The sequence below is a fragment of the Toxorhynchites rutilus genome, chromosome 2 (genome assembly GCF_029784135.1).
Source record: "Toxorhynchites rutilus septentrionalis strain SRP chromosome 2, ASM2978413v1, whole genome shotgun sequence".
NCBI classification, from domain to species: Eukaryota; Metazoa; Arthropoda; class Insecta; order Diptera; family Culicidae; genus Toxorhynchites; species Toxorhynchites rutilus.
In genome coordinates, this window is record NC_073745.1 from 306,415,108 (window position 1) to 306,427,873 (window position 12,766).

General features: G+C 42.0%; 1 protein-coding gene across 1 annotated transcript in view; it reads right to left on the reverse strand.

Moving 5' to 3' along the window:
• The window catches only part of LOC129771392 (uncharacterized), a 243,795-nt gene that overhangs the window by 84,076 nt on the left and 146,953 nt on the right, over positions 1 to 12,766 (reverse strand). Inside the window, exons 5-6 of the mRNA XM_055774991.1 lie at positions 10,779 to 11,118; positions 10,542 to 10,595 (exon numbers count right to left, since the gene is read on the reverse strand). Of these exons, the coding sequence (XP_055630966.1) occupies positions 10,542 to 10,595; positions 10,779 to 11,118 (394 nt within the window). The remainder of the gene's footprint in view (positions 1 to 10,541; positions 10,596 to 10,778; positions 11,119 to 12,766) is intronic.

The following is a 12,766-nucleotide window of genomic DNA, read 5'->3' on the forward strand; positions in this document are numbered from 1 at the left end:
AAAAGTTACCCTATACAAGATGTTTACCATCTCGAAAAAAACATCCTATGCCAAATTTCAGCTCAATGGACTTAAGGGAGAGCAAAGCGCAAAGCGATCAAAGTTTGAGTTTTATGAAAATCGAAAAATCACCCAAGGGGGAGTAGAGGAAATCGGGGTTTTCGAGAAAATTTTTTTGATGCCAAATGCCTTGGAATTGCATGAAACGTTTTTTGGCGTACGAAACCGAAAGTATGGTTTTGGGTCCCAATAAAAATAGTTATTTCGATTATTCATTCGGAACTTGCTACGAAATGTTGATTTGCACGATAATATAACCTATGCAAAATATTAGCTCATTAAGACTTCATTTACTGGTGTCAAAAAAGGTTAAAATTTGAATTTTTTTGAAAACCGAAAAATCACCGGAAATCGGGGTTTTTAATAAAAAATTTTGATGCCAATTTACAATTTATGTCAAATTTTATGCCGAGATTTACAGTTATCTCAAATTTTTTTTTGTCGAAAATTGATTTATCAGGCTGAAAAAATGACCAAGTGACAAAAAAAATTTTTCGACAAAGAAAAAATCGCGATAAATCTCGAAGATTAATGCAATTTTAAGACATTTGGCATAATTTTTTTTTTGAAAACCTTGGTTTTCGGTGATTTTTCGTTTTTCAAAAAAACTCAAATTTTGACCTTGTGACTCCAGTAAATGGAGTCCGAATGAGCTTATATTTTGCATAGGGTATATTATCGTGCAAATCAACATTTCGTAGCAAGTTCCGAATGAATAATCGGAATAACATACTTTTCGTTTCGTACTTCGAAAAAAAAACCAGAATGCCGATATTCGACAATTTTTTTTTGTCACTAAATTCCGACTTTTCATGCAATTTTAAGAGATTTGGCATCAAAAAAATTGTTTCGAAAACCCCGATTTCCTTTAATCCCCCCTTGGGTAATTTTTCGATTTTCAAAAAACTCACACTTTCACCGTTTTGCGCCACTCTCCCTTAAGACCGATTGAGCTGATATTTTGCATAGGGTGTTTTTTCGAGGCGGTGAACATTTTTATGGGGTAACTTTTTGAAATTCGAGATGACCATTTCCATGGCATCCCAATGTACAGTGTCGATGTCTGGTGGTGATATTGTGATTTAGGGAGGAATATATATTTACCAGATCAGCACGCTCGAAAACGGCCAGCAAACGCGGCACCCATCGCGCGGACAGCTTTTTCATGTCGCAAGTGTTGTGCAAAATGTATCCCACTGGTATATTTGAAATGCCTACGGCCTCAGCTAACTCGCTTACCTTCACTTTACGATCGTTCAAAACGATTCGATGCACTTGTTTTACGATTTCTGGATGTCGTAGTCTTTTGGCCTTTCAGAGCGTGGTGTATCTGCTTTGCATGTACGGGCCATTTTAAATTCACTAAGCCACCGATAAACTATTGTTCTCGAAGGAGCAGAAGTGGAATAACATTTCGTCAACCACTGCATTGATTGTTCAGGATTTTTTCCCATCAAAAAACAATATTTGATCAAAATACAATATTCCATTTTCTATATGAATGCTCAGATAGTGACTGATACGTGAGATCTCAAAAAAATAACCGAAATCAGAAAGGTGACTATTCGAAGACGAAAAGGATAAATAAAAAACGCGCTTTATTTCAAGGAATTCAATTGGTATACTGGCTTTATTTAAATTTTGGTTGGTTTTTATACCACATTTGAACAATTGCTTCATCAGTTGATATGTGATGAAGAGACAAAAAATAATCCTTTGTCAACTGAAGAATTCAGAGTGACATTTTGGTACAGTTCGTTCGGTTGATTTCAATATTCCCGCATTCGTTAACCGCTCGCTTTCGTGTGGGGATGTGTTTTCATCGTTGTGTGTGTAGGGGGGAAAGAAATAAAGCCTAGCACACATCATCAGTGTTATGAGAAAAAGCATATCAGATTGATTGTTTTCATGAGCATAGTTGCTCAGTATGATGAGTTCACCATTATTGAAATATGTTAATGTGCAAAATGTGTGTGAGTGCCAATAGCGTATCGTGTGATTTAAGTTGTGTTACTATCACCACAGCAGTATGTGCTGCTAATCGAGTGTGTAGGTTACTGTCTTTCGTATCTCGAGCGTGAGTGCGACGCTGGTGTGCGTGCATATTTGCGTTGCGCGAAACTGGTGTATATTAGTAGTAACCAAAGTGGTGTAGAATTCACCATAGGTGTGCTAGATTTTTTGTATCGAACAACAATTTTGCGAATTGAATTATTTTCATTGGATAAATTAGACAAGAAGTTCCTGCTACGAAGAAACCGTGCGTGCCCGTTAATTCTTTAATTTATTTCTTTATTTTTTTTTAATTCTATAAAGAGTACGCACGATGATTAACAGAATATATCGCCGAATTAATTGGTTTTAGAGGAGTTCTCTCGGTTACCTTCTGAAGATTCCCACAGTTAACACACCTCCATCACGATTGTATTTATATAAAAATACGTGCTATAAATAATAGAATATTCAGATGCCGCAATAAATTTTACAGGTTTTCCTTTTCAGGATACCTAAAGATAATCTACGCAGTAGTGACACATGAGATATTCGGATTTTCGTTTCGTCGAGTGTTCAATAATTCGTGTTTAGGAAATCACATCACTTACCTCAGTGAATCCTGATTTTTACCCTCCCTACTAACAATTGTCCCTCCCATGATAAACGCTAGGGAACCACGCTATAGAGGCGACCCTTCTGGCCTTCGGGTGGCGAATATCATACTAACATTCCTTCCCTTCCCCTGGTGACTGTAAGGACGTGGCCGGCGTCGTTATTGATCATTTAAAGCTCGAATCACCGAAAATTGCACAACTAGAATGATTTGCTAGTCCCAAGCGTCATTCTGTGTGTTCTTTGTGCAATTTGGTTGGTTCAGGTCAATCACGGAGAGCAACTACGAATTGTACAGTCTACCCAAGCTCAAGCTCAAGCTCCTTTGTCAACTGAAGAATTCAATATGCAAATTGTTTCGTGACAATCAATTATGTTGTTTGGAGCGCGTGTTATAGGGATGTCCTTGCTTTTTGCGCTAACATAATCCGCCCACCAAATTGCGGGTAGGAATTTCTGACCCTTTGAAGATCCCAGATCTCCAGGAAGATCTCCAGTACGCGCCCCAGAGGCCACTTCTGTGACTTTTCGTTGTCGTTAACAAGTAACACAAAATCACCTTCTGCTATGTTTGGTGATACATTGTGCCATTTGGTCAATCGTTGAAGAGATAGCACGTACTCGGTTTGCCACCGAGATCGGAAATCCTGAGAAACACGTTGGATGTAGTTCCACCTGGATAGTGAACCGATTTGCTGCTCTAGACGGTTAATCTCCGGTAAAGCGTCCAATGTACGCACGATCAAGAAATGAGCAGGAGTTAGCGGTTGTGGATCACTAGGGTCGTCTGAAATCCGAGAAATCGGACGTGAGTTCATACACGCAGCGATTTGTGCAAGTAGAGTGCTTAGTTCCTCAAATGTGTAGTTATAGTTATTTCCAATTTTGGAAAGAAAGATCTTTGCTACTTTGATGCCAGCTTCCCACAACCCACCGTGATGAGGTGAGCGAGCTGGAATGAAAAGCCATTGTACACGCCGGTCGGCAAGGAAGTCGTTGACCTCGTCGTTGTGCTCGGTAGCGTCGATTTTCTGGTAAAGTTCACGAAGTGTTTTGGCTGTGGCTCGAAGATTCGTTGCATTGTCGGAATACATTTTACTTGGTTCACCGTATCTACAGCAAAATCTGGTGAATGCTGCGACTAAAGCTGATGCAGTCACGTCGGATACTGCCTCGAGATGCACGGCGCGCGTTCCGAAACAAATAAACAGGGCGATATAACTTTTAGATGGCACTGCACCGCGAGTTCGTCGTCCGATTATATTCACAGGGCCGGCATAGTCGACGCCAGTGATGGAGAAAGGAGGAAGAGGTTTTAAACGATCCTCCGGCAACTGTCCCATTTGCTGAGTGATCCGTACTGGGCTGACTCGATTACACACAATACAGTCGCGACACACTTTACGAGCAGCATTGCTACCGTGCAAGATCCAAAATCTTCTCCTAACAGCGGCCAACAACGACTGTGGTCCGCAGTGGAGATGCATTTGATGTTCGTTAATGAGAATAAGCGAAGTTAAAATAGAGCGACGTGGCAATAAAATCGGATGAATGTTGTCGTAACTCAAATCCGACTTCTGCAACGACTACCGCCCACCCTGACGATATTATTTTCATCCAGAAATGGATTCAGGTTGTACACAGAACTGTTACGGTCGACAGTGAGATCGTTTTGTAGTCGTCGAAGTTCTTCCTCAAAATACTGTCTTTGTATGTGCTGCAGGTATTTTACGAGTGCAAAATCAATCTCAGCAGCGGATAGCCGAGTCGAATCTCGAAACTCAGGGTGACTGAATCGTAGCATTCTTGCGGTTATGCGTAGTAGTAGTTGCAGCTTCGGATAATATCGAGCCATCATATCGTTCATAAAATTATTTTCATAAACAGTGAAACAAACCGCCGCAGTGGTACGTTGCTCTCGATCAATTTGTCTTCGCTCGTTGGGGTCAAGCTCACTATTAGAGAATGATGAGTTCTCAGCATTCAAAGGATTCCACACAGGACCGTGCCACCAGAGAGAGTTCTTTCGTAGCTGATCTGGGAGAGTACCACGTGAAAAGAGATCTGCGGGATTCTCAAAAGTTCTTACGTGATGCCAATTAACCGAAGGTAGATGAGTGGAAATCTCCGCAACGCGGTTTGCTATAAAGGTCTTCCACCTAGCAGCACCACTACACAGCCAGGCCAAAACCACCTTGGAATCGGAGAAAGCTCGTACTTCGTGGAACGTGGTAGTAGAGAGAGCGGCTGTCACATTAGAAACCAAGCGTGCGAGAATAACAGCTGCACACAATTCCAGCCGAGGCGTTGTCGTACGACCGTTGCCAATAGGCGCCAGTTTTGATTTGGCACAGAGGAGATATGAAGAGGTATTGCCATCATCATCAACAGCACGAATGTAAATGCAAGCTCCCAAAGCCACATCGGATGCGTCGCAATAGCCGTAGAGACGAGACCAACTGTGAAATTTAATTACGCGCCGTGGAATCTGGAATGAATTGAGAAGCGAAAAGTTTTGCACCAAAACTAACCAATCATTGGTCAACTCACCGGGGGGAGTTGCATCCCAGTCCACCTTCAGTTCCCACATTCGTTGCATCAACAATTTTGCCTTCACAATTTTCGGGGCGAGGAGGCCAAGCGGAGCGAACAGGCTAGCAATTTGCGAGAGGATAGTTCTTTTCGTGGGCTGAAGGATCTCTTTTGATTTGTAGGTGAAATGGAACTCGTCACTGCACGGCTGCCATTGCATTCCGAGGGCTTTGACTGTGCTGTTAGAATCATCTTCGATTGGAATTTTCACTTCAAGATCGGCATCAGGAACACTGAGGTACAATTTGACACCCATTTTCTAAGGTGGAATCCACCAGCGGCAAATATTTTAGTAAGTTCCTCTCTTAATGTCTTGGCTTCTTCTTCGGAAGATGCACCTGTTAAAATGTCATCGACGTATATGCCGTTCTCTGCCTTTGTTACTGTCGCTGGATACACTTCCCTATAGGATTCCAACAGCTGTTGAACACACTTTGTGGCTAAATAGGATGCACATTTTGTTCCAAAAGTAACGGTATTGCGACGATATTCCTTCACAGTTTCGTCTTTAGACCATCTCCATAGAATTTTAAGAAGATCTCGATCAAGCTCGTTTAACCATATCATGCGATACATTTGTTTCGCGTCGCTTGCAAGAACGATCGGTGGGAAGCGGAATCGAATCAAAATGTTGATCAAAGAATCCTGAACTACAGGACCGCACATGAGTACGTAATTTAATGAGAGTCCAGTTGAGGTTTTTACCGAAGCATCGAAAACGACTCTGCATTTTGTTGTGGTACTTGTCGATTTTACAACGCAGTGGTGTGGTAGATAAATCGAACGAATTTCTGCGCTAGTGTTTCCCACTAAAGACATGTGATTGAGTTCAATGTATTCACGGATGAACGTATGGTACTCATTTCTGAGTTGAGGGTTTCGGTCGAGCTTTCTTTCGATGTGATAGAACCTTCTTTCAGCAATATGCCTAGAATCGCCAAGTTGATTCGGGTTTGACAAAAAAGGTAGCTTTACGACGAATTTTCCTGATTTGTCTCTGGTAGTGTGCTCAGCAAAATGCTGCTCACATCGTTGCTCTTCTTCAGTGAGATGCTTATCTGTTGTTGCGTACTCTTCTATTTCCCAGAACTTGCGCAGTTGCAAGGAGAGGTCGTCATGAGCCGAAGTTAGCAGGCAGGTTGAGGGATATACATTCTCAATTACGTTTAAACTCGCATCCCGATAACGGCCAGCGACCACCCATCCAAACTTCGTGTTTTGAAGCGTTGGTAAGCTATCGTCCGAACTGAGAGAAATTTTTCCGGGCTCGAGTAACTGTAAGAAGAGATCAATGCCGAGCAAGACATCTATTTTGCCAGGGCAATTGAAGAGAGGGTCAGCTAGATATATCGATCCTGAGATGGGCCAATCTTGGATGTTTATTGGTTTGCTCGGTAGCGTTCGGGTGATTCTCTCCAGAACAATGCAAGGAACGGTTGTGCGGTAGTCAGTACAGCGGGAGGAAACAACAATATCTGTACACTTATTGGCATGAGCTGGTGTAGCAGATATTCCCTCAAGGTCCATACTAATGGGTTGGGTTTGAAGAGAAAGTTTTTTGCAGAAGCTCTCACTGATGAAGCTTACTTGTGATGCACTATCCAAAATGGCTCTACAGGCATGCTGATGTCCATGATTGTCCGAAACGTTGATAGAAACGGTAGCGAGGAGAACGTTGGGTGCATCCAAACAAGTTGGTGAGTCGAACGACGATATCAACGATTGAGCGGTTGGCCCAGAATTTATCTGGACAAGGTGATCAGGAGACATAACGATCGGTTGGGGTCTCAATGGTGAATTGTATGGATGTAACAAAGTATGGTGAGGTAAATTACATTTTCTACATGTGCTCGATTTGCATGATTCACCCGAGTGTGTTTTCAGACAATTATTGCACAATTGCATACTGTTGACGTAAGTTAATCTATCATCATAGCTCGTGTGTAGAAATTTACCACACTGATAAAGATGATGGTATTGTTTCATACAAGCATTACAAAGCGGAGGATTTGTGGCGACGAATGCAAGAGGCTTTGAAGGTTGTTTGAAGGGTACGACGTGTTTTGGTTTCGTTGAATGCTGGGCTGATTGCAGTGCGAAACTACGAGATTCAATAAACTTGAGAAAGCATTGCAGAGTTATATTTGCTTCCTCCATCTCTGCTGTCTTTTGACACCATAGCTGCTTTGTTTCAGCATCCACCTTTTCACTCAGTATGAAAAGAAGCCACGTGTCACGATCCTCTCTAGCCATAGCTTTAAGTGCTCGAATTACTTCATCAGAGACATAATGTAGATCTCGTAAACCAGTGGCGGACGATGATGTAAGTGTCGAATGTGCTAGAAATCGTTGGATGTGCTTGTTGGCTATTTCACGTGGCTTATCATATCTAGATTTAAGCTTCTCCAACGCCGGTTGATAGTTAGCATCTTCGATTTTTAGATGCGACACCAAAGAAGCTGCCGCACCAGCGAGATTTGTTTTCAGAAAATAGAGCTTTTGACTGTCCTTCAGCGTTTGGTTTTGGCGCACCAAGCTGTCGTATAAATCGTAGAATGACTGCCACTCGAGATAATCGCCACTGAAGACAGGCATGTTCATCTGAGGCAGCTTCAGGTCTAGCGCAGGAGATGGATCAGACCGTATGACCGCGATGGAAGAGGACGAGGCAGCCATATTATCGGACATCATACGCAGAAACTGGGCCTGCTGGTCTGCTAGTTGTTTGATCACATCTTGGGTGGCAGGTCTTTCGAAAGACGATGGATTTTCACGTTGTTTCACCACTTTCAATATTTTTAATAAGCGATTTTTCAATGCTATGTATAATTCTTCAAACTTTCCTTGACGTTGTACAGCGTCATCGTAAGCTGATTCGTTCTCGCACATATCCAAAATTTTCTTGTGAACAGTACAAAACGCCATCCATACTTCACTCAAAGCATCCAACTCTGTTTGAAGATCAATTTCTTCAACTTCATCTGGCTTTATTTTTCCCACTATATCCGAAATTCTTTTCAAACGCGGTTCCAACGATTTTCGTTCGCGTATTAACTTATCCATCACCGCGGATTTCGTGCTTCGTTCGATGAATCTCACTTGTAATCACGGTAAGTACTGATCGGCAGACGCAATAGGGCCGTAGGGCGGCGACGGGGCCAATTCACGGGCACTTGCGATTACAATTAAAAAACGCGGATTCGAGTGAAACTTTCACTATCCGGCTCGAAGGACCATTTTATGATACGTGAGATCTCAAAAAAATAACCGAAATCGGAAAGGTGACTATTCGAAGACGAAAAGGATAAATAAAAAACGCGCTTTATTTCAAAGAATTCAATTGGTATACTGCCTTTATTTCATTTTTGGTTGGTTTTTATACCACATTTGAACAATTGCTTCATCAGTTAATATGTGATGAAGAGACAAAAAATAATCCTTTGTCAACTGAAGAATTCAATATCCAAATTGTTTGGTGACAATCAATTATGTTGTTTGGAGCGCGTGTTATAGGGATGTCCTTGCTTTTTGCGCCAACAGTGACACTTAACCACTGTAGTTTGTGAACAAATAAATAGTGACAGATGAACTTCTCGAAATGAATCTTGTTCATTTTTCAGTGGCACCATCTGTTAAAAAACCCGGGACTTTTCAGCCCATGTAGTATACAGATAGTATGCATTGTACAATTAACACGTTCGACGCCCAACACGACGTTTTTGAGTTTCTTGCAGAGCCCAACTTGCGATTAAATTATTAAATGAAGATCAAACTTAGTTTATAGATAACTTTTTTTTAATTGAAGACGAATTGATGACAATAACATATGCCAAAGTCATAATATAGGGGTTTTGCAAAAAACTGCAGTACAAACCAACCGTACTATAAATTAATAAAAAGCATAGTATAAACAGTATAATATTATGGTTATGATTTAATTTTTTTTTCATATCGTATAGTTACATTTAGGTGCCTATTCTATCAAATTCCTTCTAAAAATACTACTCAATTTGAGCGAGTAAAGTGTCACCCATATCTGGGTGACGGGGCGTCGAGAGTGTTAAGATAGCTTTTCCTGCTGATCTCAAGCAAATGAGTATCTAGAAGCTTGAGTAAAACATTTTCATGTTAGTAAAACAGATTATGATATGCAACAAATATTTTAATGGTAAAGATTTTGTGAAGGAAGGTACAGATGGAAACTATTTTTACCACTTCCAGTATTGATGAATATGTGGCAACACTGCCGTCAGTTTCGATTTGGTTGCTGTGCTGACACACAGACAGTTCTAGATTTTTTATTCAAAATTCATGTCCTCAAGTGAGGCTTGATGAAACGATGCACAACGTCAGCTTTCATACCGTTAGGTGGAGTGTGTTTGTGTGTGATTGATTCACACGTACGCATTGTTGAGTTCATGCGTTCACGAAGGAAGTGGTGGTGGCTAAAATATATAATCACCTATGACCATGAGGTGTTGTCCTCACAAAACTCACAGAAGAGAGGTTCAATGCGACGTACCTCGCAAGCATAATAAAGTTCTTGAAAACGAGTTGGAGTTGAAAAAAGTTCGAATGGATACTATTAAATAAATGAGAAATGTTGTATACATTTGATGGGTGGAGCGCGATTCGCTTCGGATCTTTATAACACTTCCTGGCCTCTTGCTTAGGAACATGGTTGACTTAGGATCATGGTTGAAGAATCAAGTATTATCTCTATTGATAAAACGACGCACACAACCCGTTTTAATCTTTTCAAAACGCTCCAAACGGGTTCATTTTGGAACTTTTTTGGTTCTATTTTTAGTGATTGCGCCACTGGATCGTCTTCAATACTTGTACGACCATGTTTAAACGCTGAAACAATTCTCTCTGCTATTCCAACTGCAGGTGAAGAGCCTTCAAACACTTTCTCTTCACATTTGTTCGTAAATTTGTTCTAGTGCTATAGCTCTTTTGAAAAATAAACCTAAGAACTTAATTTACTGTACTCTGGGCTTTTTTTAAATTTGAATTCAATTTGAATATATTGTATTTCAAACAAGGATTATTATGATCCCCTCAATGCCCGATACTGTGCTCTGTGAATTATTTTATTAATGAAAATAAATCGACAAATTTAATTGGCGCACTTAACAAACTTTTGTACTGCGGAATGCCTCCACTGAGAAAACAATATTCTCTAATTGCAAAAGTACTCGCGGCTCACAAAGCCATCTCAATCTCGCTACCGGCAAGAGCAATTAATTAAGAACTATTTCGCTTGTCAATAAACTCACCTCTTGGTCCTGGTTCCCCGGGTGGTCCTATTGGTCCCATCGGCCCGGGTATTCCTGAAGCAAAGAGGAAACGTACACTCATTAAAATCATCGTCGTTAAAATCAAGGTAAAACTTTTCCCATCAATATCTCGCCGCAAACGCCAGACTGAGCCATCGAATAGCTCGCTAGCGATTCGCGCTGTGCATCTTCGTCTCGGCAAAAGTTTTCCTATAACAATCTCATCTTTATTCTTACCATTCTTTCCATCGATTCCGTTCTGACCGTTGATACCGGGCGTTCCATCCTTCCCGTCACGGCCAGGAATACCGTCGGCTCCAGCTCGTCCCGGAACACCATCCAGACCCGGTTCGCCCGGGACACCATCTCTACCATCGAGCCCGGGATTGCCGGGATATCCGATCTCTCCTTTGGGACCACGAGGACCAGGCTTTCCCTCACGGCCATCTATGCCGGCTGGACCAGGAAGGCCAACATCACCGCGGTTGCCCTTCGGCCCGGGTATGCCAGGCAATCCGGGAGGACCCGGTGGGCAGTACTCCTTCGTCGCCCGACAGAAGCCCGTGATCGCGTCGAACTGAGGAGATGGGCAAAAACAATAAAACTTTTAAATTTGGCTACATCACGAAGCGTAAACATTTGTTCGCGGGAATTGTATTTAATGACAAATAAATAGTTTTGTGTGGGATAACGTTCCGCCCAAAAAGTGGGGGCCAACGCAACCACACAAATTGGGCATTGTTTCGGATTTATCCAAGTGGAACACTATTTCGTGCGGTTTGTTTCCGTTTATTTGGCATTGATAACCAGCGAAAGGGTGATGCGATTGACCAAGTGTAAATTTTATATATATTTCCACAAAAATCCATCGCGCTGACGTTGATGTTTGCACAACACTCGGCTGATGTTCTGCAATTGTTGCCGATATAAAAAGGGTCTGAATAAACGCTTATCCAACAAATATCCTCTTCCTCTCCCACCATCGACCCCACATCCCCCGAGTATTTTCTTGGTGAAGGTCATGCACATTGCACTTCAGTGCCATTGTACGCCATTACAGTGGCAATGACAGCCGACGAAAATTACATTGCACCACCATATCACCACCATCGGGGTGACTCTCTGGCGGTGATGCTACCCGAGTGAGAGTGCAATCATTTTCCGGCGACGCCGTTCTTGTGGAAATTAATTCCAAACTGTGGATATTTCCATTATTATTTGTTCCCGGAGTGTTGATACTGTAGCAAGCTTTCAAGCTCTGTCACCTCAGGCTCTGCTTTGGAAAGGTTCATTGCTGTAGGGGCAGTGGTTTAATTAGGTAGTTTATGTGGTCAACTATTTGACAGCATCGTCATTCACATTCAGTGGTTAGTGGTGCCGCAGGGATGGTAGCGTCCGGCAGGACAGGTTTGAGGGTTTGGAGACTTTGTTTGAAGTTGTTTTAGAGGAAACTGATTTTAACAATGTAGTTAACTGCGCGGTAACTCATTTTGCTAATACTCTGTTCACTGTGGTTTACGCGGTACAACGCTTAGGTACATTTCATTCTAATTTGCTAAAGGGTGTACCTTTAAAATCCTAAACGCACACACCTAAATTGCTCCAACTTTTGATCCGTTGGGTAAAATTAATTGAAATTTTGCGTAGACATAGTTTAATGGGTTTTGTTTACACTCTGTGAGTTGATTTCATCAGGTGCCCACATTTTTTTCAAATGTGGACGGAAGAACAATGCGTGCGCGAAAAAAAAATTGCACGGGTACTTCGAGAATAAGGATGTGTCGTATCGTGTCATCGGGAAAAAGATGGAAATCGTGAACTCCACAGTGTCTGGCATCTTAAAACTGTTCGAAGAACATCTGACTCTTGATCGGAAGCGAAGATACGGAAAAAAGCCGTTAGGTCACCGAAAACGATCACAAACGCGTGGCTGGGGCCTTTAAACGGAAACCGAACGCCTCAGTTCGAGATGTGGCTGAAAAGTTGCATGTAAGCAAGACTTTCGTGCAGAATGCCAAAACTCGAGCTGGACTACGTGCGTTTAAGGTTTAGAAGTCCCCAGACCGTGACGAGAAACAGAATACGGCCGCAAAAAGCCGTGTCCGGAAGTTGTACGACCAGAAACCACGAAACCACACTGCTGCCTAATGGATGACGAGACATATGTGAAGGCGGACTTCAAACGGTTTCCAGGAAACCTGAATGTGACTACCAAGGAAAAGTTG